The sequence below is a fragment of the Xenia sp. Carnegie-2017 genome, unplaced genomic scaffold, assembly GCF_021976095.1.
Source record: "Xenia sp. Carnegie-2017 unplaced genomic scaffold, XeniaSp_v1 HiC_scaffold_20, whole genome shotgun sequence".
Lineage (NCBI taxonomy): Eukaryota > Metazoa > Cnidaria > Anthozoa > Malacalcyonacea > Xeniidae > Xenia > Xenia sp. Carnegie-2017.
In genome coordinates, this window is record NW_025813483.1 from 5,024,954 (window position 1) to 5,049,620 (window position 24,667).

General features: G+C 34.6%; 1 protein-coding gene and 1 long non-coding RNA gene across 3 annotated transcripts; both read right to left on the bottom strand.

Moving 5' to 3' along the window:
- Positions 1 to 2,491: 2,491 nt before the first annotated feature.
- Positions 2,492 to 14,914, bottom strand: LOC124441910. 2 transcript variants are annotated; one of them, XR_006947031.1, is made up of 3 exons: positions 14,725 to 14,914; positions 4,832 to 5,132; positions 2,492 to 3,042 (listed from the first exon to the last, which is right to left on the bottom strand). XR_006947031.1 is itself a non-coding variant. In XM_046992385.1 (2 exons), exons 1-2 carry the CDS (start codon positions 4,874 to 4,876, stop codon positions 2,539 to 2,541), a joined length of 549 nt encoding a protein of 182 aa, XP_046848341.1. In that variant the 5' UTR covers positions 4,877 to 5,107; the 3' UTR covers positions 2,492 to 2,538. The 2 variants fall into 2 exon arrangements, 1 of the variants encoding a protein (XP_046848341.1); XM_046992385.1 differs by lacking the exon at positions 14,725 to 14,914 and having other exon boundaries at positions 4,832 to 5,107.
- A 4,629-nt stretch (positions 14,915 to 19,543) lies between these two features.
- On the bottom strand, positions 19,544 to 20,459 carry LOC124441912. Its single transcript, XR_006947033.1, has 2 exons — positions 20,398 to 20,459; positions 19,544 to 19,788 (listed from the first exon to the last, which is right to left on the bottom strand). It is a non-coding gene; the product is annotated as an uncharacterized LOC124441912 (long non-coding RNA).
- Positions 20,460 to 24,667: the final 4,208 nt, after the last annotated feature.

The following is a 24,667-nucleotide window of genomic DNA, read 5'->3' on the forward strand; positions in this document are numbered from 1 at the left end:
ATTTCTATGTTGTGGGTGGAATACTAAAACTTTTAATGTCGAGAGAAACAAGGAATGGCGTGAAAAGCAAAAGCGCGATGTGCGAGTGTCTCAACGCAATGTCCATTAATTTCATCAATTAATTAAATAAACCAAACAGAAAACCATTTACGAATGTGAGTCGAAGGAAAACACTTGGAAAACAGTTCGACTATCAGACGATACAATTTGAAACGATTTCTTTTTGGTGACAAAACTAGAAAAATGAAAGTCAACCCGTGCAAAACAACAAAGACGAGAAAGAAAGCAGCTTCCCGTTTCTAGTCAATTAATGCCATATAACAAACCTTTTGACAACCTTGCTTTTGTCTCTTTACTGAGAAATATCGGACCTCTGTCTTTGTAAAACGTCGCCCTACGGCTCGGTCTTGAACAAAAAGACCTCGGTCCAATATTTCTTCGTAAAGACCTCGCACCCGGTTATTAAGAGCTTAATAACAAATACTTTTTAAAAATTGAATGGCTACTCTACTCGTCATCCTTGTTGACATGTGTGATTCTATAAACAACATTTATAAAATAAACACAGTAAAACGCGTGCGCTGATTGGTCTAGAGCTGTGTTTGCATTAGCCTGTGCAAAACACACCCAAGCTCCACCAATCAACTCAATCAATCATTCAGCAGCGGCAAACCGAGACTCTCGAGCAGGTGCAACTCGACGTTTGGTCTCGCGCTTGCACTGATCTGTCTCGAGTCTCCCAAAAGTCTCCTCGGCTTGCATAAGCCTGTGCAAACACAGTAAACATCTTTGTTTCTTAAATCTATGAAAAGCATGGTTATGTATTGGTGATTGGTGCACGAACTCACAGAACTGTCCGTAATTTATGTAAGATACATTAAAAATTACTTTTATTATATTACCAAGAATTTAACAGCAGGGGAGGCACATGACGAAATTGTTTTGAAGGGTAAAGGACAAAGGCGAGCAGTAAAATAAATCAAAAGATAGTATTAGAATTTTCGATTAATCTTTAGCTTCCAAAGAGAGTTTTTGTCATAAATTAACTTACGTGAGCCAATCGCCACAGGCTTCGACGTTATTTACAATCATACAGAATCATGATAGACACAATATTATATAATAACCAGAAGAATTTGAGCAAATTCATTGGTCTAGAGCTATGATCTAAAAGAGGACAGACACACGGAATTGATGTCACACAAAACTTCTTGTTTTAAATGAAGAACGAACAGCAAACGTATTTGAATATTTATCTGAATTCATCCCTGAATGGGCAAGTAAAGAATTTAAGAATGCTTAGTTGAAGCAGTGGACGTATTTGAGCTAAAAAGAAAGAAAAAACCTAATTTTCAAGCATTGATTTGTAGTTCGTCTTCGATAACAAAATTTCAAGAAAATTGATCAGCTATTGCTTGTTTGTTTTGTCAGTCAATCCCATTTTATCATGCGATTAAGATAGCCAATGCATTTCCTCAATCTTATAGGTCACGCAAGCAAAGAGCACTTTATTCTTCAATGTTCCAAGTGTTAGGGACAAAGAAAACAAACTCTTTGACCGTTTGATTTGGGATTTTTGATTTTATTATATAAACTACTCGTGGCCACTTTTTTAGTTTATATCACAATGGCGTCATACACGTGTATCTATAACTGTATAGACAACGGTTAAATGTTATCTATTTGTTAATTTTGTCATGTTATGTTTGATGAAGAATTTTTAGAAGTAAAAAGTTAAGTGAATTGCCAAAAAAACTACATTACCTTTATTATGTGTACACACGATCCTTTTTTAAGGATCCGACAAATCGGATCGTGTGAACCAAAAAAGGCGCTGTGAGGAGCCAATTTTCATGTAATGATATATTACAACAATACTAAAACAATCTAATTATAAGTTATGCATGCGCATTACATGTACATCATCATGTTAAAATGCATGCTATATACAAGCTATGCTTTTACTAACGGGTTTTGACAATATATACTACAAGTCTGACAGTTCTGTCCGACAACACATCTTTGCACCGTAAAAATTTTTCATAAAAAATTCCAATACACGAGCGTGAAATGCCAATCTAAAACCCATAAAAATGAGAATTACTCCGTTAAAGCCCTTTGGTTCATCTCGAAATGAATCTTTGACGATTGGTGCCAGTTGTTCCACAGTATCCAGTAATACAGACGAAAATTTCACCAATATTTCAACAAAATATATTAATAGTGCAAGGCAATAAAACGAAATCTTAGGAACTTTCTCTACACATTCAACCGAGTTTTTTAGACAGTCCAAAAAGCGTTGACCTATGCTATGACCATTCATTTCATCTGCTCCACCTCCTCCATTTACTCCACCTGCTCCAGCTTCTCCACCTCCTCCATTCATTTCACCTGCTCCACCTGCTCCATCTCCTCCATTTCCACCTCCACCTTCCACCTCCTCCATTCACTCCACCTGTTCCTCTTCTCCACCTCTATTCACTTCACCTGCCCCCTGCTCCACCTCCTCCATTCACTCTCACCTGCTTCCCCGCTCTACTAATCCATTCCTTCACCTGCTTCCCCTGCTCCACCTCCTCCATTCACTTCACTTGCCCCCTGCTCCACTTCCTCTATTGGCTTGTAGAAACCTGACGTACACAGTTTACAACACCTGATGAGTACTGTGATAGTTGGAACCCAAAGAACAAAAAGTAAAGTCATTAAAACTTTCTTCCCAGAACGTAAGCAGTTATAAAACCCTAATGTCAGTACCATTAGGAAGAGCAAAGAAAAAGAGCCTTTTTTATGAATATTTTTCCACTGTTCTTTGACGAATTCGAAATCATCATCGCATATAAATACTGTGATAAGTATTAGTGATGATACGATGGATAGGGAAAGCCATGTTGTAATCCACGACACAGCATCACCTAATCCAAGCACATGATCTAATGTACAATTCTGAACCGGCTTCTCCATAGAAATCATGCAACGCCAGTCGTAACTTGCAAATACAACAGTTGCCATAATGCGAGGTATGATGAACAACAGAAAAAGTCGCTGAAACACATACATGTAAATAATAAATAAACGTTTAGCAATAATTATGCCTCTTCATTTATGTCAAGTCAAGCGAGTTTGGAGCAAATTAAATTTCTAGCAAACTAGCTTACGTAATATTTTTGCAAACCAATAAAGAAGCAGAGGTTAGATACTTGCAGCCGTCGACTGCCTTCGACTTTAATCAAAAAGGGGTTTCACTGAAATTAGTGTACGCTTCAAACATCAATTTCAAATTTCAAAATCAAAACTTTAATACACTATACTTAAGGATAATGAAAACGTTTGAAATCGAAAGGTTATTACCAAACATTTTATGAAAGTATTTCTTAAAAAGGCAAAAAAGGAAGCAATTTGTTTTATTGGTCCATATGATCAAATGCCGACACAAATATGCAACAACAAACGAATGAAAAAAACTTTTTAATTTTTTTTTGTAATAAACACCGATTTAATGCTCATTTCCTCTTCGATAGAAGCAGCAGTTTAATCAGTTGTCACTTTGCAATAGAATCTCCTAAAACTACACACGTGTCGGGTATGAAATCTCCGAATTCATTTATTTATTTCATGTAGAGTTGGAATGTATATTAGCTCAACGGGCGTAGGTCACTCCAGTGCTTTTTTGCTTACACAATGAGCGCTCGAGGTTGCTATGGAAATTGCAGATCCACGTCAAAACATCAGGTCGACATCTGGAGCACTGGGCTGATGTCATCAATCTAATTATAGATCAATTTTATGAATGTATCGTTTCAGGTGATATTACAGTTGACTGTTATCGCCATGTTTTTATTTTGATGGCTTGTGTGAGACATAAACAAAAAAAAATAGCTTTTATAACCATAGGCGGCAATTTATGCAATCGATTTATGTAGTAAATATATTCCTTGATTTATATGCAATGTTTCGTCACGCACGCTTTCTCCGCGTGAGTTACATGTATGTATGTTCTCGCAGTGCAGATTGGCGGAATTTTTGTAAAACTAATCAAAAAAAATTGTAGCCAATCTGAATGTATGAGAAAACAATTTTAGTCAATCTGCATTGCGTTTGAGCATTCAAAAATATGACGAATGTGTAGATAAGTGTCCCCAGCAAAGATTTTAAAAAATATTTGCCACAAACCCAAAAAACATTCGCATTTTTCAAATGAATAGAAATGCATTTTAATATTAAAAAAACTGCAAAAATACAGAAAATTATTCGTGATTAATGAGATGTATTTCTTTTTGTGTTCTTCAATGTACTTATAAGATATTTATGGTTTTATGAAAGTATTTGTGTTAACGGTCGTTAATTTTGTGTTGAGAGTTGCCTACCTTGTCCAAATATAAGACCTTTAAGACCATACAAACGCGGAATTCGCGTGAGATAGCGCGCGTGACAAACATTGCATATAAATCAAGGAATATATTTGCTAAATAAATCGACTGCATAAAAAATATGAACAGATTTCTTGGCTGCCTATGCTGATAAACAATGACAGCTTTCATTGTTCGTGTGTCTGCCAAAAGTACAAAAACAAAACAATATAAAAATTGTCAAGTAAAAAAATTGCTTATGTAAACCTGCAAAGCTGAAAAATCATTGTGCAATTTAAATATCGAAACTTTTAGGTTGAATTACGCTTTGTAACTAAAGAGTTCTACTCAACAACTGCCTGAGGTATCAATTGCATTGTACAAGTTTCATTCCGAAGATCATAAAGCAGTAACTGAAAAGCATCAAGATCTTAAACTACACAATTATTTCTTATATCATTAAGGCAGAGTCAAGAAAAAGTTACCTTAAGGCATGTTAAAGGGTCCATTCGTGGTTTCGGGCATGTCATTGAACAAATGCAACAATTACAGCACTTTCTGATAAGTTTGTATATCAATTTGCAGATTTCATTCACCCAAAAGACTAAGAAGCACGTAACACTGGATACAATCAAGCATACAGGAAGATAAATAACCAAAATGATACAGCAAAAGACCTCAATTATCCAATGGCATCCAGGTTTAAAACATGAAATCGGACTTTTCCTGTAAGTCTCTTTGATGCATGGGAGATAAAGGTCTGCTTTCCGACGACATTATCAAGGTCTGTTTTCAATAAAAATCCATCACTATGGCAATACTAATGTTTAACATTTCTCCTGCGCATGACTTGCACCTATACGTATATTCCCAGCATATCTTCCATGTCTGAGTAAATGTTTGACTGTCTGAGGCAAATTATGGGAATGGAAAAATATTGCACTGGAATGCTAATAAAGCAGTCAAAGTAGCGAATGTAACTGAAATGTTACATGTTTGTAAATGTAGATCGTCCAGGTTGGTATAGTCCTGAGAAGGACTGTTTTTGTTGCTGTTGACTGACGTTTCGACAACCTTACGGTAGTAATCTTCAGAGTCAAAATCTACATTTACAAACATGTAACGATACTCCAGGGTTCAAACCATTTACTTTGTTACTGAAATGTCTGGTACACAAGCGCATAAAATTCTCATTTTTTTCAAATGTTGCCTTTTCTGCCTTCAAAATTTAGAATACATGAATTATTATTCCTATGACCTTATGCGAAGAATATAGCTATTTTGACGAGTATTAGATATATGTTAAATGTAGCAAATATTTTTGTTTCTCGTCAAACTTTATCAAATTTTTGTAGGCATTAACGAATTTCGTTCCATTTCAACAATCCTATGTCGAAAAAGACGTCGAGGAAGAATTACAGGGAAACCTGCAGGAAATATCCCCTTCATGAAAGAGTATGTGTTAAAAGAGACATGGATGTGACTTGATTGCCAGGAATGGACATGAATGTGACAAAACTTTAACTTGAGAAATCATCCGACTGAAAGACATTACAACGTACAAAGAAAGTTTGAAAACATAAATACTAATTTAAGCCTGGTCACACATGACTGAGGCATTATTAAGGGCAAGCCTGATGTTTTCTGATCTTGTGGTTGAGGTAGGCCTGAGGCATGCCTGCGATGCGTTTCAATGACATAATTCAAATCTCCGATAGACTACAAAATTTAGCGGCAGTTTGAATTTGACAAAATAGTGCTTCGTAATTTGAAAATAGCGTTACTATTAGCAAATTATGCGGCCATTTTAACAGTCATTTCAAAAATACATCAAAGATGGGAGAGCCGCCTAAAAAAGAGAATTATTTGGATTTTACCTTTGGATTTTTGTACTCTGGACACGATTTATCATAAATAGCCCGATAGTTGCGTATTGTATCCATAAGGTTTTATTTTATCGTGAAGTGATCGGAATTGTTCCATTGAGTCTTTTTGGTTCCATGTCCTGTGTTGAAAATTCATCCGCCATCTTTTACCCTAATGCGTGATGGGAACTCAACTCAACTCTTGTGGCATTTTGGCGCATACCGCAAGTAATCCTACGACTGCCTGAAACACCATTAGTGTGTCAGCGATGAGTGTTCACATTTGCCTTAAGAGCACTGCAGGCATCGTCACAGGTATCCCTCAGTCAAGTCTCAGTCATAGGTGAACCAGGCTTAATGTTGTTGAAATTCATCAATTTCTAAAAGATTCCTATTTGTTTGAATTTTTTATTATGTTCAAAGATCATGAAACATGCATTAATTCCGACTTTCAAGTAAACGAATATCCTTTACAAAACATGTGTTCAAAATTGATTTGAAAAACTTGGAGAAATTTTAACGGAAGTTAAAATGAGCACATTATTCCACTAAAGAACTTTATCAAGAATTTTTAAATTTTTATTGCAAATATGTTTCGGCAAATTTATGCCATCTTCAGTGCGGTATAATGAATGAATACTTGATTGGAGTTAATATGTAAAGAAATCTGATACAAGAGTGTAGATAAAAGCGGACGCGGACGACGGACGCGGACGGCGGACGCAAAACGCGCAAATAAAATGCTTTAGTCCGTTTAATACAATGAGCTTTCATTGCGTTACACTTATATGACTGACTGCAAATTGAAATATGCATGTTTAATTGCTTTAAATAATGAGGTCACAAAATATATCCTGAAAGATAAAACTCGTACAAACAGACGTACTGCTTTGCCGAATGGCAAGTTGACGGAAACCATTATCAGTGCAGTAAATATGAACAGGCTCACGCACGTAAGACCAACATGAGTGAAATGCCATTGACAAAACACGAAAATAATACAATGAGGTTTCATTGCGTTACACTCTATATGACTGACTGAAAATTGAAATATGCACGTTTTGCGTCCGCCGTCCGCGTCCGTCGTCCGCGTCCGCTTTTTATCTACACCTCTGATACAAGACATGTGTATAGACAAAAGGGATGGAAGCGGAAGTTATTTACAATTATCTAGTGATTAGAGATGTTAAGTATTTACAAGTTGAAGATAGTATTGACATGATGAATTTGTTTGTTAAGATTAGGCTTGAGTTTTTTGATGTACAGTGCTTCTTTTAGTTTTAAACAAGAAGGAGTGTGGAAACTGTCTAATATACGAACGCAGGATTGTGAGTATTTAGATTTGCAGTCAGATGATGAGAGGAGGTGTTTGAATATGTGAGAGTTTCTATCGGAAGTGGTATGCTCTTTAATCCGTGTGTAGAGGTTGTTTCGCCAATGTGAAGCGAGAATTACATCCCGCACAAGAGAATTCCAAACCACGTTGGACTTTAAGAGGAAAGCGATGGTGTCTTTGAAGAGGAAGAAGTTTTGATTTTAAAGAAGAGAATACTAGTTTTATGTCTAAGTTTGTGCAGTAACGTCTGACCAAGTTATGTAGTTTTCGTTTGTGATTTGTGAGTAGTGGCCAATGTAAGGTAGCTTGAAGTAATGGATTGGGGTTTGGCTTGTGTGTGGTCTTGTTCATTGTTAGTTGTGTTAAAGTTTGTGTCGTTGTTAAATGTTTTTATTACATGAGTCATGTATTAACTCCATTCAAATATTCATTCATTATACCGCACTAAAGATGGCACAAGTTTGCCAAAACATGTTTGCAATAAAAAATTTAAAAAAAATTGTCGTTTACGTTGAATGCATCATTTCAATCATGCTATTACGAAATTATAAAAAAATGATTCTACAACGTCATCAGTCACGTCACTACGGACTCACATGAGAAGCGCGCGTCGCTTGTCGATAAGTGCACTGCGTGTTCGTTGATCAGAGAGGAACAAATACACACTTAAGTTATATAATTCCTATCACTTTAAAAGAGGACAGGTAACGAATTTTGAGTACAACCATATTTTATAATTCTCCTTATTTCAACATTTGCCATTTAGCAGGTATGAGTAACATTGAAGAAACACCTAATGGCATAGAAGACATATCAGCGGGCAAACAACAGCCTGATACTCAACTATTACTGAAGAGCTAGCTGAATTGAAATCAATGATACGTATCATGTAGCAGCATCATCAAACAAGGAATGATACAAACTCAACTCAACAACCCGACGTTGAGGAAAACCTTAATAGCCGATATAAACGGCGCCGAACGAACTCTACTTCGTTGGACAGTGAAGACGATATCCGTCAGGAGAAAAAAAGAAAATGAAAATCTTACAAATCAGTTAATGATACTCACACATGAAAAACAACTCGAAGGAAAATGACAAAATAAGTTGTTTAGGATAAACTCGACGATGATAACATCTCTGAGTTTATTGACGATGATAAAACAGAAACAAAGCAAGTTCAACCGATGACACACTTCAATAGCTAACTGAAATATTTGACGACACGGAGCCCACAGGAGATGATATTAAACCACATCTTGCAACCATTGTCGAGAAAGGTGGCAGAAAAAACTTTCTTGACAAACTAAAGTCAATCCAAGACAAATACAAACGACCTGGCAATTGCCCTTCTGTACGCTCCATCACGGTAAACCCCGAAATATGGGCCAAACTGCCATTCTACCAACAAAGAGCAGACCAAAACATATCAAATATACAAGAAGCAGGACGAAAAACAAATCTTATTATAATTCATTGCTCTAAGCACAACAAAGGAAAACGACCTTGACATTAAAAAACTATTAAGTCAACAAGTTGACTAAATAGCAATGCTTGGACACATCAGCCATGAACTGGCAAGTGTTCGCAAGAATAGAATAATATGTGTTCTAAAACCAGATTATGCCCCCATATGCTCAGATAACGGCGAATGCAGCAAATTCTTTGGGGATGACTTATCAAAGATTGCAAGAAGCAAAAGAAAGGAGCAATGTAAGTCAGGAAGTCAAATACAACCAACTCGATCAACCCCATCTCGCTCATATAATTATGATTAACGACATTGGCGCCAATATGGATCAAATTATGAAGGTGAAGAGCAGTCAGATTTTCACAAGCGCGGGAAATCATACTTCCAAAGGAAAATGTGACAAAACACACAAGATATAATTCACCAATTACAACATATGAAAATACACCGGTAAGCAAATGGGAAAAATTTTATTCCAAAGTTAAAGAAACCCTTAATTACTTTATGTGACAGCTACAAAGTGGGCAGAATAACAAATCACTTTTGGCATGGCTCGATATTTTATCTAATGTAAAAGGATGCCAATCGATCTGTCGGAAACGACTTTACCAACATCACTTTTGCCCAACAAATTTAAACGAAATTCAATTGTTGCAAATAAAAATGAGGCCTCGTCCACACGTATACGGAGTTTTTAAAACGGAGGTTTCCCGTTTTGCCCTTTGCGTCCATTAATCTAAACGGCGTTTTCGCCTACCAAAACGATGCTTTTAAATACGGCTTCCAGAGGATTTTTGAAAACGCCGGTTTCACAACTACGTGTGGAGGGTTAAACGGAGGTTTTCTAATACGATGACCGGATGACGTATTATCGAGTCCGGATGGAGCATGCGTTTCGCGCCGAATTCAAAACATCAGTTCAAAGCATGGTTCAAAGGTTCAAAGTTTAGCATTTGTTCAACATAGCGATGCAAAATTGTATAGCTATTTTACTCGGGCTTCTTTCAAGCATCATAGCATGTATTGAGTTACAAATAAACGTCTTGAAGGTTCACGTTGATTATTTAAGAAAACGAATTAATATTATGAGGATGATCTCTATTTCAAAGTCAAGGAAAGTTGTTATAAAACGAACAATAAAAAGGCGAGGAAGGCATGCTCTCTCTACACATGTTCTTTCATATCGTTTTTTCGTATTGCGATCGTATTTGCGTATACGTGTGGACAGGCGAAAACGATTCAAATACGCTAAGTGTGGACGCAAATCTTTTCAAAAACGGGGAAAAAACCTCCGTTTTTAAAAAACTCCCGATACGTGTGGACGGGGCCTGAGATTGATAGAATGATTGCAAAAAATATAATAGCAACCATAAAACACGAACCAGATAAATTCCCTCAAATAAGTGAAAAGAGACGGCACATATAGGGTCATACTAGATCTTAAAGTTTTAAATACTTTTGTCTTATTACCATTTAAAAATTGACTCACTAACTGCGATCTCTAAGCTTGTAGAACAAAGCTGCTACATTTGTAGTATTGACATCAAGAACACCTACTGCTCAATCTCCATAAAATACACTGACAGGAAATACCTGAGATTTCACTGGAAGGGTGTTTTATATCAATTTACGTGCTTGCCCAACGGCTTATCTAGTGGACCGCAAAACTTCACAAAAACTCTAAAACTTCCCTTAGCTACATTGCACTCAAAACTGCACATCATCTCTGGACATGTGGATGATTTTCATTTACAAGGGAAAACTTACGATGCATATCAGAACAATGTGATACTTACAGTGACATTATTCCTAGTGCATCCAGAAAAATTGATATTTATCCCTTCCTGGAAATTAATAACACTGGGATTTGAAATTAATTCCGTCACAATGACTGTGAAATTAACAAAAGAAAAGGTCTCAGCAATAGAAACAGATTGTATAAAATTCATAAAGAAAGCGAAATGGGGAGTAAAAATTAGAGACACGGCCAAAATAGTGGGTAAACTAGTATCAAGCTTTCCTGGTGTGTTACATGGACCCTTAAACTACAGAAATTTAGATAGGGACAAAACATCTGCATTAACTCTAAGTAAGAGAAACTTCGACACATATATGATGGTTTCTGCTGAAGCCTTTGCCAAACTACATTGAATAGTTGGTCGAATAATGTGATGAATGCCATTAAACACATTTTTCATGGGGAATCGTCGCTTACTATTACGACAGACGCTTCAAACAAAGGTTGGGTGGCAGAATCGCAAGGTATTAGCATAGGAGGTCTATGGTCACACCAAGAGACAAAGAACACATAAATTACTTAGAGTTGCTTGCCTCCTACCTAGGACTACAACCTTTTCCCATTCCCAACACAATGCACACATCTGTCTTATGATTGACAATACTTCAGCAGGGAGCATCATAAGCAATATAGGAACTAGCCACTCTGAACGTTGCAACAATCTTACAAAACAATTATGGGAATGGTGTATTGCCCGGGAACTATGGGTCAATGTGGCGCACATTTCGGGGGAAAATAACTTAATTCCGATTTTGAATCTAGGCGAAATGAACGAGCCTGTGAATGGATGCTTGATAAAAAATATCGACATGAGGCTTGTAAAGAGCTCGAATTTTTGCCGGACATTTATTTATTTGCATCAAGAATCGAGAAACAATTCAACAAATACGTTTCTTACAGACCAGATCCGGAAGCTTTATTTGTGAATGCTTTTAGCATAACTTGGTCAGAACATTCATTCTATGCTTTTCTACCTTCCAGTATCATTGCCAATGTTCTACAGAAAATAAGGAACGACAAAGCGCGAGGCATATGTGTGATGCCAAAATGGTCAACTCAACTCTCGTATCCTATAGCTCTTACAATGCTAGAGAAGCCCCAATAGAACTAAAAGCATCACCGAGCCTTCTCATTCTACACAGTCATTCAACAAAAGTACACCCCCTTTTCAAGGAACTTACCCTGATTGTCTGCCTTTTATCAGAGAAAAACTGGGAAACCAAAATCTTTCACGGGCTGCTCAAGACATTATCATATCATCATGGAGAAAAGGTACTTTAAAACAAAACCGCACCTACATATTACGCTGGCAGGAATTTTGTCGATGTAAGGGGTTATCGTTATACAGCCCTGGAATGGCGAATGCCATTGAATTCCTAACTGAAATGTACAAATCTGGACTAGGATACAGTGCAATAAACACGGCAAGATCTAGACTTTCCTCAATAATACTACCTACTTCAGGTTTTACGTTTTGCAAAGACCGCTTAGTTTGCAGGTTTTTGAAAGGGGTGTTTGAACTTAAACCATGCCTTCCAAAATATACCCACATATGGGATGTTAACACCGTTTTACTTACTTAAAAACATTTGAACCCAAAAAGGAGATGGCGTTGAAAGATATCACAACAAATCAGGAAACTCTACTCTGTTTACTAAACAGACAGCAATGCCAGACTATACACAAAATTAACTTAAATTTCATACAAGTTCATGATGAAGAATGTACGATCACAATACGTGAAATACTTAAACACACAAAGGCAGGTAAACACCAACAACCTATAAGATTCAAAGCTACCCAACAGATAAAAAACTCTGCATCATAGAGTACCTTAGACAATACATAACCCGTACTGAAACTTTAAGGGAGAACAATCGCAACTCTTCATCAGTTTCACCAAACCTAACAATCCAGTGACCAAAGACATCATTGCCAGATGGGTAAAATCAACTTTGGAAAAGTCTGGAATCAACACCAAGAAATTTACATGCCACAGTACTCTGGCTGCCTCAACTTCATATGCTAAAACACCTGAACTAAACTTGAGACAAATCATGCTGTCAGCGGGATGGTTAAATGGTACCACATTTGCAACTTACTATTAAAAATATGTTGATACAGACACTTTTGGTAAAGTGGTACTAGACAGTACAGAAAACAATGAAACTTTGCATGCTACTAACAAAATTTTACCATAAGTTAACTTTTATGAGGTTCTGTTAAATACACCTAAAGTGGAGTACTTTACTAATATTCTCTCAAACTGAGTCCTCTCTATAATACATAATTGATTGATGAAATTGCATCAAACATATCAATTCCCATCTCGCAGCCGCAGAACTTTGAAATCACATGTGACTCCGTTAGTGATGTTACTGATGACGTTGTAGAGTTCTTAAATTAAACAAGACTTACCTGTAAGTTAATGTTTGATTGGAATTCTACTAGTCATTAGTCAGGAACGAAGGAGTCACATGCCCTGCCTTACCCATCCCTCCAGTGACTCCTTCGATTACTTAATTTCTGAGACGCGCGCGCGTTTCTCATGTGACTCTTTCGTTCTTGACTTATTACTAGTAGAATTACAATCAAACATCAACTTACAGATAAGTCTTGTTTAATTTAAACAATCAACTATCAGCCGTCTTGAAAATAACACCAATAAATTTGAATTAAAAAAGATGCGTTTAAAACGTCGAATTTAATTCAGATATTGTAGTTCAAATCAAAAACGTCATAATTGCTGTTAACAATTCAATGCAAATTGCGTAGCATTGACAAAAGCGGCATTTTATGATGGTGTTATCATTACACATGCCCATTTTAAATATCATGTGAAAATAGTCGACAATTGCCAATGAGGTTGAGAACGATATCAAGAACTATTTAGACTGAAGTCAAATTGTTTTATTGTACATTATAAGTGCAGAAGCTTTCAATATTTTCTATGGAAGTCATAAAGTCTTCCATACTTGGACATGAGCCGGCTTTTTGAGTTCTTTTTACGCCTTTTTTCAATAATTCGTATAAAGAGAGTTTGCAAAACACTTGAAAATGTCAAACAAGATTCCCACCGAATACTTCTTACGATGTCAGTAGCCACACAATCGAGATTGCACCATTGTAAAAAAGAATTAAGATTTGAGTTCATTTTCGAGTTCCACGACAAAGTACAAATGAAAAAAATTTTTTTCCGTATGCTCAATCCCTGTCAATTTTTTTTCAATTTTAGCTATAAGGGTGTCTTAAAGAGCACATCTTTGACGACATTTACAATCTGACATTTAGAATCTGACAATCCTATAAGGAGTCCTAAACACAGTTGAATACAATAATTTATACGTATTTAAGCTAATTTATTTTATATCTTATCTATATTTCAAGCTGTTTCTTTTAGATTCTTCATTTTAAGCAAATATTTTTTGGCTTTTGCTTGCCAGCTTCTGAGCTTCAGAAGTACGACTAAATTTCACAATAGTGCTCATTTTCGACATTTTTTTAAAAGTGGCTATATTTACGGTTCCGTAAACGGACTTTGCTACGCTGTATTATTTACAGTAGTGTTATTAAAAACTTATATAATGAAAAAATTTCGATATTACTACTACTTTAAGAGGCTTGTGTAGTTTAATGTAAGTGTTAAGGATTTGGCGGGATGTGACATCGGGTTTGAAACTAGCTTCAGCTATCATATTTTTTTAAATATGATAAATATTTATTTTAGAAGGAATTTTTCTGTATTTCATATATTATTTGTGTATTTCTGTATTTGTGTATCTACAATTTGTGTATACATTATTTGTGTATTATACATTTGTGAATATCATAAATTATTTGCAACTGGCGTTATACATATTATGAAATAAAGTAATAAACGCAAGCAAGAACAGTACATATTAACCAACCTTAATAATCTTAGCAATTTGACTTTCTTCTTTTATATATTTTCTTATAGGCCGCAGAACACGAGGACTCCAGTGTATTACTTTCTTTTGAGAAACTTTTGGAAAATGAAACTGCGCAATATTGTTATTCCGATCTCCCACAACGTTACAGGTGGTTTATTCAATGATTCTACGTATTTCTACATATAATAGTGTAGCCATCCTGCAAATTTACTTCCGCTATGCAAATTTTGAAACATTATCATTTTCATTTCATTAGAAATCTATTGTTCACAAAAACACAAAAATATTTGCATAGAGGGAGTAAAAAGTCGGGCTGGCTACACTACAGCATATTAAAGTAATAGTTTGAGCACGGAGTGTCATAATATGTTTGGAGATGTCCTTTAGAAAAGGTTAACCAAACTTCAGCACTTTGTTATGTGTTAAACTCTAAATTATCAATCAGACAACGATGCAGTTTTGAAATATTTAAAGACTATAGTGTTTATAGTCTTTGGAATTTTATGTTGCTTGATGCATTTACTAAAAACGTAAGCAAGTGCAAGCTCCTGGAAATTTTGGTCAAAAATTGCGCTCTTTCACGAATCACTATTGAGAATTAAGTATGAACCTTTTGGCCCAACTTTGTTAGGTTAGCTACTTTGTGTTGTATGTTTAATTAAGTATTGTATTGTCGATGTTTATGTAAAGTTAGTCATTATGTAAAAGTGCAAAGGGTTTTCGAAAAGGGAAGCTTTTATACAACTGCCAGTAAAATCGTAAGAAAAAGCAAATAATTAGGAGTAAACAAACTCTGGTATACAAAGTTCTAGCTCTTTTAGGGCATTTTAATATGCATCCTAATATTCATTAGATATGCATCCTTTGTTGTCGATCACTTAACCCAATACTTTTCTCATCTTCTATAACTTGGTATAAAAGTCAATACCATTCCATCAGTTAAAGATATTGGTATTATTTAGACAGTTCCTGTATTGCCAGACTTAGTGGCGACCATTGAGTTCTATGATAACTAGAGAAACTATCTCAAGCGCTGCTTTAGGTATCGGATGTTGTAAAAAACTTGGCGGATTTCGCCCTCTTCCGCTGAGAATTATCGAAAATGACTGCTTTTCCAAAAATTTTGCATTTTCCACTTCCCCCTTTGGAATTTGGCAAGCAATTTTTTGATGAAAATCAAGGTAAAAAACTAAAAATTATAACAGCGAGTTAACTGTGGTTGCTAGTTTTCGGCTCGTAGAAGGGATGCCTTTTATAACTATTGATGAAGGAGCTATTCGTCAGTCACATAAGAATGAAGATGTGCGTTGTTTATTACCAACTTAGTCAAGTGAGAAACTTGTTCGCTCACTGAAACTTTTTAGTCTATCGACGACTTGCCTTGTTTACATTTTGCTGGCAGGTTTGTTGATCACAAAAGAGGTTAACCACCATTGCTCGTTTAATCTCAAAACACTCGACCAAATCTACCAACCAGCAAAACGTATTCTAGGCAAGTCATCTATACAAAAAGTATACCATAGTTTATCTTTACCGTTCTGGAAAGAAACGTTAGCTTGTTCGTTATCATTACTTTTTTTGCTTCTTTTCATGCACTGGGTGATGGCTTTTTTTGTCAAAATTGTACAATTTGTACTTGTTGCTGTAGAAGAACAACTTGTAAATCTTTGGATAGTTACAGCTTGACTTATTGTATGTGATTTTCTGTAATTAAATTTCATAATAAATTTGAAGAACAATTGAATTTGCATAAGTTTGATGAATAAAAACAATCAATACTGTATATAAATCACTAAGTTACACTTTTTTTGTGTTCTGAACTGCAACTGCATCAAATACCATTACATGTAAAGTTATTACACATTTTGATTTCTTTGTATTGAAATACTATATATGCAAAAAGTAAATAATCATGAAAACACTTGTGCTTGCAATGAGATATATAATTGAAGGTTGTGAATACAGAATTGTGATCATTAAGTTTATTAAGTGTAAACAGACAGTACATCTGATTTGTATTTCAAAACTATTACTTAATTCGCCGCTTTTATCATTTTTTCTGTTCCACTTCCCGCTTCCAGTTGGTAATGTTGAAGTGAATTGCGAACGAAATAAAATACACAAACCTTCTTGGAATGATGTATAGAGTGAGCTGAATAAGCGAGCTCATCGAGATCATAAGTTACGAATTTTGAAAGAAAGAATAAAGGGAAAATTGTTAATGTTTGTTTTTCCTGTAATGAGCCTGAAAAGAAGGTCGTGTATGAGGATGCTGTTACGGTGAAAAGCGAAAAAACTTTCCTTAAAAGTAGTGTGTCTGGCGTGCTAGTATATTTTCGTTCTGAAGATGAAAGACGAATTCCTTTTGGTTATGGTATTGCCCGGGTTTGTCACGGGGAACTCTGCGAGCCAGGGTATAAGTATTATATATGCTTCAAACTGAGTAAGGCTTTAAAAAAGTTATTTGGTGAAGAAAACTGTGAGAGCTGTGGCTGTTTTCATGAATGTGCAAAAATATGCAATGATGCGCATTATTGGAAAGCATCTTGTCATTTTAATTCTATTCTTTTCAAATATATTCCACACCACACCTGCATTGACAGTTTTTAAACATCTTAAATTTATATAGGATAGTTAATCAGTCAAAAAGAATGAAGCAGTTCTAGAGAGCTGCATTTTTTTGAAGTTATCTTACTCAATAATCATATATTTTTATACAAAATATAACAATATGTAAGACAATTGAATCAATTTTGTAGAAGGAAAGATCTCAAGGAAATTGATTAAAGTTAAAGTTCATATTTCATTATTTTTTAACTGTGCTGGTCAGACGCTTGAAAAATGCAGAGGGCTGCGCCTTAAGGAAAAACATCCGGCTTAAAAACCTTTGCCAAAATGAAATATGTAAGATCAGTTTTATGACTTTTATGTAAGATCAGTCGCATGTAGACTGCCTAAAATGGAATTGGATTACAGTATGTCTACAAAAAGGAGTGAAACGCATCTTCAAAAAGGAAGACAAGAGGAGAGACAGAGTTGAGCCCTGCATGAAGTAAGAAATAGAAATGTTTGGATAACGAAAGTAAAAGCTAGACAGTTATTGGACATAATGTAACTGGCAAACGTAAATATCTTAAAAAGGAAAGTAATAAAGCTGGAAGATGAAAGCAGGATTTGCAATGGATTGACAAAAATGTCACCCCATAGAAAATTATCGTAACAGGTTCGTAGCTTCGGAGATAAATGCAGAAAGTAAAAAGACACGGGTAAAGAATAAATAAAACAAAAATAAGCAATTGAAAACAAAATAAATATTAACAAACATTAAGAATAATAATGAAGCTATGCATGCGCCTGCAAAGGACACGACAGCTAAATATTTTTTCAACAAGCTTCGCTAGTTATCCTTTACATCTACTTCTAAACATTTGAACAATCTCATTGTCATTTGATCACTTTCATTTTTTTTTAAGTCACTTAAATTTGCTAATCAGTTTAACATTATAGGTTGAAGTCATGGATGAATTTTAAATCGAATGAATTATTTTATTTGAAAGATATTTTTAAATAGGCTCTTTTTTTGTGTGCTCATTGTCATATTAAACACACTCAATACAACATATTCTATATGTTCTAAATTTAAAAAATTATGCGTAGACAAAGCTATAATAAAGCACCCCTTTGTTCACCATCAAGTCATCTTAATCAAATAATTTTTATTGGAGAGGAGTAGGGTACGTTTTTATCGACTATTAAGCTGTTTTATTTTAAGGAAAAAAGAAAAATATTAATCTTGAAAGAGGAGTTTGTGAAGAATGTAGTAGATACGAGAATTTCAGTAATATGCGCAAAAGGTTTTAATGTTTAGTGGAACAGGTGGTTCACAATAATCTCTAATGGTAGAATGTAAAGTAGAGGAAGAAATTTTAGTGTAAAAGATGAAGTGGTAAGGAGTATTTCATGATATGTGAGGATAGTGATTTTTTTACTTTAAGGGACATGTTAGTTCAGGCAACTGACATTATGAGAAAATAATGAGCAGGTTTAGCGTTCATAATAGGAACATAGAAGGACAGATGGTGGTGGAATTTGCAAAAAGTATAGAAATGGCTGTATTAAATAGATTTTACCACAATGGATAAGAACATCAGGTGAATGTTGTGGCAGATGAACATGTAGCCAGACAGCCTAAAATGGTAGTGTGGATAATAGCTATAGCGGAGAGCATGATAAATTGGACAAAGATGTTAAAAAGAGCAAAGTATTAGAGACTGAAAAAGGAAGAATGCTGTGTAGTTTATGTGGAGAAGTTGAAACAGGCTCTAAGTGATCAGGATGTGCTTCCAGAGGACTGGCTATTCAAGCAAATGTGATCTGGAGTACGGGTGAATAAATATTTGTAAGTTGTGAGGAAGTAAAGTACATCAGGACATTAGGTGGAGGAATGAAGAAGTGCAGGAGTGTGTCATAAGAAAAAGAATAGAAAAAAGATGTGAAATATAACGAAATAGCTAAAGATAGTAAAATGGAGCACATGAGCAATATCATAATGTTAAATTAGTAGTGGCAAAAACAAAACAAAAGGTATATGATGACTTGTATTATTGATAGGATTGTCTAGAAGGAAAGAATGATTCATATAGATTCGCCAGGTAAAAAAAAAAGATGCAAAAGATATGCAGTACTTTAGAGTTATTAAGTACAAACATGGAAATCTAATAAAAGATAACAAAAGTGTGATAAAAAGATGGCAAAAAATTGCGAAGAATTGATAAATAAGAAAATAAGAGCTATCAGTGTAAGATAGGTGGCTGAATTAGATAAAAATGTTGTAATTATTAGTAAAGATGAAAGTTTGACATTAAAGATCTTTCGGCCTTGATGACATACTTGTAAAAACCTAAAAATGTTCAGAAGAGTAAAAGTGTCAGCTTCCAGCACAAAAAGAGGAGCAGAGCACTTTCCTTCAGCTATGAGTTTAACATTTATGTTCTCGTAATGTAAAGCACACGGTACTGCGTTTTGGGCATGACGTAACTAAGACAGCTCAAGACATCAGATCTATGAACGAAATCGTTAGTACATAATTAAAACACATAGTTACACAAAGTTAGAACACATAGAATTTACACTAAGACTTACCGCCAAAATGACAGTGGGATACAAGTTTAATATCAGAACGTGAGTACGCCATATCGCTCCAGTAAAAAGTACCTCAGAGGAATCCAAAAATCTCACCAGATCGACAGATACTTAAAAATAAGTACGCAGTTCGTACATGGGGTAGCTTTGACCACAAAATAGAAAACAAACAGAAGTGAATAGTTTCGCTTTACTGTGCTATTGTGCATTTTTCATTAAATTCAATACTGGGTGTTATTAGCCATCTCAGCGTTTCTACTGGTCAGACAATGGAAACTACTTTCCTTATTACGTTAATTACATGAGCAATAGAATATTACTACATAAAAATATTCAGTAGAGTGGTAGGACTGTTTTCGTTCCATGCTGTGGCCTTATGATGAATAACGTAAAAATGTAACGTTCATAAAACTGAACATAAGAACATTTTTAGATAATTCACAAAGTCATCGAAGGCTACCCGCAAAAACGACTTTGACAGATTAAGTCTCCTGTAAAAAATTCTGAAATCAGTTGTAGATTACATACCATTTATACACATCTTTTATTGGAATGCTAGAGTAGAGTTGTTTCAAAGGGACTTCTTCCTGTTAAAATGTTAAGCATGTATAATGCAAACAACAACATTAAATTGTTTACCATGCAGGTATGCACACACTCGTTTGTGCATTACTTAAAGCAAATTTCAAAAAAGCAAGACATCTTGAGATTGCAAAATATGCATCAAAGCAAGACGAGAAGTGAAATGTAAATTTTCGACTTTATTTCAAATCATCCTCAGACAGAATGATGTTTAAAACCATATATATACCTATATATTTACAACGCATGAAACAAGTAAACGGAAGTAAGCAATGTCGGCTGGTCATAGCTTTTATTACTGAAAGCGAAACAAAAATTTTGTTATTTCAATTATATTTTCATAAGATAAAATTTTTAAAATGACACTAGACTTTACAAAATAGTCTATGCATGTCTCTTTTCATTTTCAAGATACCTAGCTTTTTGTTTACTACAAAACCCAATTTACAAAACAAGTGACATCACAATGCATATTTACAACTTGAATTATCAGGTATATTTGGCAATGTATTCATCAGCCGGGCATGCCGAGTTCCCGTTGTGAACTGTTAATGATATAAAATTCTGCCTCTGCATTTCTTGAAAGAGTTGCTATAAAACAATAACAAAATTTTCAGTGACGATGTAGTGCTGCAAGTATAAGAACATTACAACTTTTACTTGCTTTCACACTAGTTGTAAAACTAAACGTCGAGTAGCTGGTGAAAAATTGAGTTTCTCAAACAAACACGAAGAAATGAAGCAAATTTCCAAAAAAATTTCCATAGGAGATATCACCGATGACTAAGAATAATTTTACATTCCTCATAAGAATAAAGCTTAACAAATAAAACTTGGTGCTTCCTAAACATTAAAAGGAAAACTGATATTATAGGATTTATAGCCATTAAACTTAATGATTGTAGAACGATTTCTTGCGTGTCTAGTGTTATTGAGGAGCCTGATTGAAAAAGAGTGGCAGAAAAATTAAAGAGGAAGTGCTCTTGGTTGAAATACGAAAAAATGGCAAAATCCTGACGTGTTTCTTCAAGAGCCTTATCAACATTGAACGTAAGCTTCCTTTCTGAAAGAAAGAGAGATTCGTTAGTGCTAATATATTTCTACAATGAGGACACGAAAGCACATAGATCTTGGGTATGGAGTTTGTATAATAAAAGCTGTTGAGACTTTTTATTCAGTCTTTAGAATAAACGATGCACTGAAGCAATGTATAGGAAATATCCACTATGGTAATCACATGCGCGTAATAAGATGTGGGGGTGGCACTTATTACATAGCACAACACAAACTGTTTTTTTTTTGTACAAATATAGATATACAGAAAACTACCTTATAGAGATTTTAATTTTCTTCCACACAATTTACGAAAAACTTCGAATAAGAAATAACCAGAGAATAAACCTCTGTTTTTATCGCTTTTAAATAGCTCTTTTCAGTGTGCCCGTTGCAATCTGATATTTTGGATACCAGTTGCCTTTCTCATCCAGAGCTCATAGCAGTTATGCAACTGTAATAGGTCGGGACAGGGAGGATCACTTCTTATTATGTAAATCATGTGATCCGAAAAGCATGTAATTTAGGAAAATTTGAATAAGCTTCGATTAATCTTAAGCAAATAAAGAAAAAATACAGTCAAAATGTCGGGGGGGCTTCAGTTTCAAATTTTTTTTGTTTGCTGTCTCTCGTGAAAATTTTCTTGCCAAATGTCCAACACTCATACACTTCCTTATCACCTTATCTTCAGGGGAGTGAGTTATATGCAGGGGGAAATAGATCAATTTTGCCATTCTTTTGGTGTCAGCTGATCCAGTTATACAGAACCGTTGAGCTGTAACATCAACTAGAATGATTACTCTATACAAACGCTTTTTGATTTGATAAGTCAACTGGAAGGCCCTGGGATTATGCAAAACTATGATTCCAAACACAAAATCTTCTAAACATAGTTTTGTAAGCAAAACATGCTTCAAATTTGTGTAGTATAAAGATGTGAAAATTCAGACGGATATGAAAAGGTCCTAACCACAGATCTTTGCATCAGCAAAACGTTTTATTTATAGGCAAGTTTAATCTTTACTTGCTTTACTGTGTTATCAACTATTACATGTAATGCATATAAGAAGTTTTTCAGCGTATTAATTACTTAATCTTCGTTTAGTAGTAGTGGTAACGATGTTGCATAATGCATTCTTTCAGATTGTATAAAAAAAACATTTCCGACACTATAAATTAAATGTATAGGTACAGACAAGCAGTTTATTAAGTACGAAAGGACATTAAATCTGACTTGTTTTTCGAAACTGTTACTTAATTCGTCTCTTTTTTCTTGTTTTCAAATTCCCGTTTAAAATCATCCATTTCCCGCCTCCAATTTTCCCACCACTCCTTCTTTTTCTTTTTCACCATATTTCCTCGTTTTTCATTTTCCAAAGATTTCACCTTTCTTCAAGCTTCGTATTTTTTCCCTCGCTTCCTATTTTTATTTTCCAAAGATTTTATCTTTTCCTCAGCTTAGATGATGAAATCGCCTCAAAAACAATTTGAGGTTACCAATTTTTTCTTACCTCATCAATTTTACTCCGTAATTCTATTGCCGTGTCCATTTGAAATGTTATTTTACCTCGATTTAATAAACGTCATTTCCGGTGGCAATTGCTGAAACGTCTCGATTTTGGCGACTTGTACTCCAAGATAGGAAGGTATGATTGTTGAATGATGTCTCTTTGAATATTGAGTAAATAGAATTATAACACTTTTCCCATATGTTATCTATTTTTATAATTTTTCATATTGTACCAGTGAATTTTAGCTGGTTCCAACTTCATCAATTTCTAAAAGATCTTATTTGTTTGAATTTCTTATTATGTTCAAAGATCATGAAACATGCATTAATTTAGCATTTCAAGTTAACGAATATCATTTACAAAGACGTGTTCAAAATTGATTTGAAATAAGTGGAGAAATTTTAACGGAAGTTAAAATGAGCCCATTATACCAACAAAGAACTTCTTATCAAGAATGTCATACCGTAAATTGTTTATTGTCAAAAAGGTCAACATTTCATTTCTTACATTTTTGAATTTTCATGATATAATTAAACGTCACCGAGATTCTTTTTCGTTACTTTCCATGTATGAAAAATTGATTATGTATCAACTATCAGTCGTCTTGAAATTAACACCAAGTAAAATTGAAGTAATAGAAAATGCGTTTAAAACGTCGGATTTAATTCAGATATCGTAGTTCAAATCAAAAACGTCATAATTTCTGTTAAAAATTCAATGCAAATTGCGTAGCATTGACAAAAGCGGGATTTTTTGATGGTGTTATCATCACATATGCCCATTTTAAATATCATGTGAAAATAGTCAAAAATTGCCAATGAAGTTGAAAACGATATCAATAACTATTCAGACTAAAGTCAAATTGTTTCATTGTACATTAATAAATGCAGAAGCTTTCAATATTTTGTTTGGAAGTCATAAAGTCTTCCATACTTTGACATGAGCCGGCTTTTTGTGTCTTTTTTACGTCTTTTTTCAATAAATCAAGTAAAAACAGTTTGCAAAACGCTAAAAAATCTTAAACAAAATTCCCACCGAATACTTCCTTTGATGTCATTAGCCACATTGAAAATTGCGTCGCCTAAATTTAATTTCCGTTTGCTCAATCTCTGTCAGCATTTTTTCAATTTTAGCTATAAGGGTGTCTCAAAGAGCACATCTTTGATTACATTTACCATCTGACGTTCAGAATCTGACAATCTTATAAAGAGTCGTAAACGCAGTTGAACACAATAATTTTTACGTATTTAAGCTAAGTTATTTTGTATCTTATCTTTATTTCAAGCTGTTTCTTTTAGATTGATCTTTTTAAGCAAACAATTTTTGGCTTTTGCTTGCCAGCTTCTGAGCTTCAGAAGTACGACTAAAGTTCACAATAGTTCTCATTTACGACATTTTTTAACAAAGTGTCTATATTCACTGCGGCGTAAACGGACTTTGCTAGGCTGTATAATTTAAAGTAGTGTTATGAAAAACTTAAATAATGAAAATATTTTGATATTACTGCTACTTTAAAAGGCATCTGTAGTTTAGTGTAAGTGTTATGGATTTGGTAAGATGCGATATCGGGTTTGAAACTAACTTCCGCCATCATATTTTGTTAAAAATGATAAATATTTATTTCTTCATAAAATGAACTTTATCTTGAATTT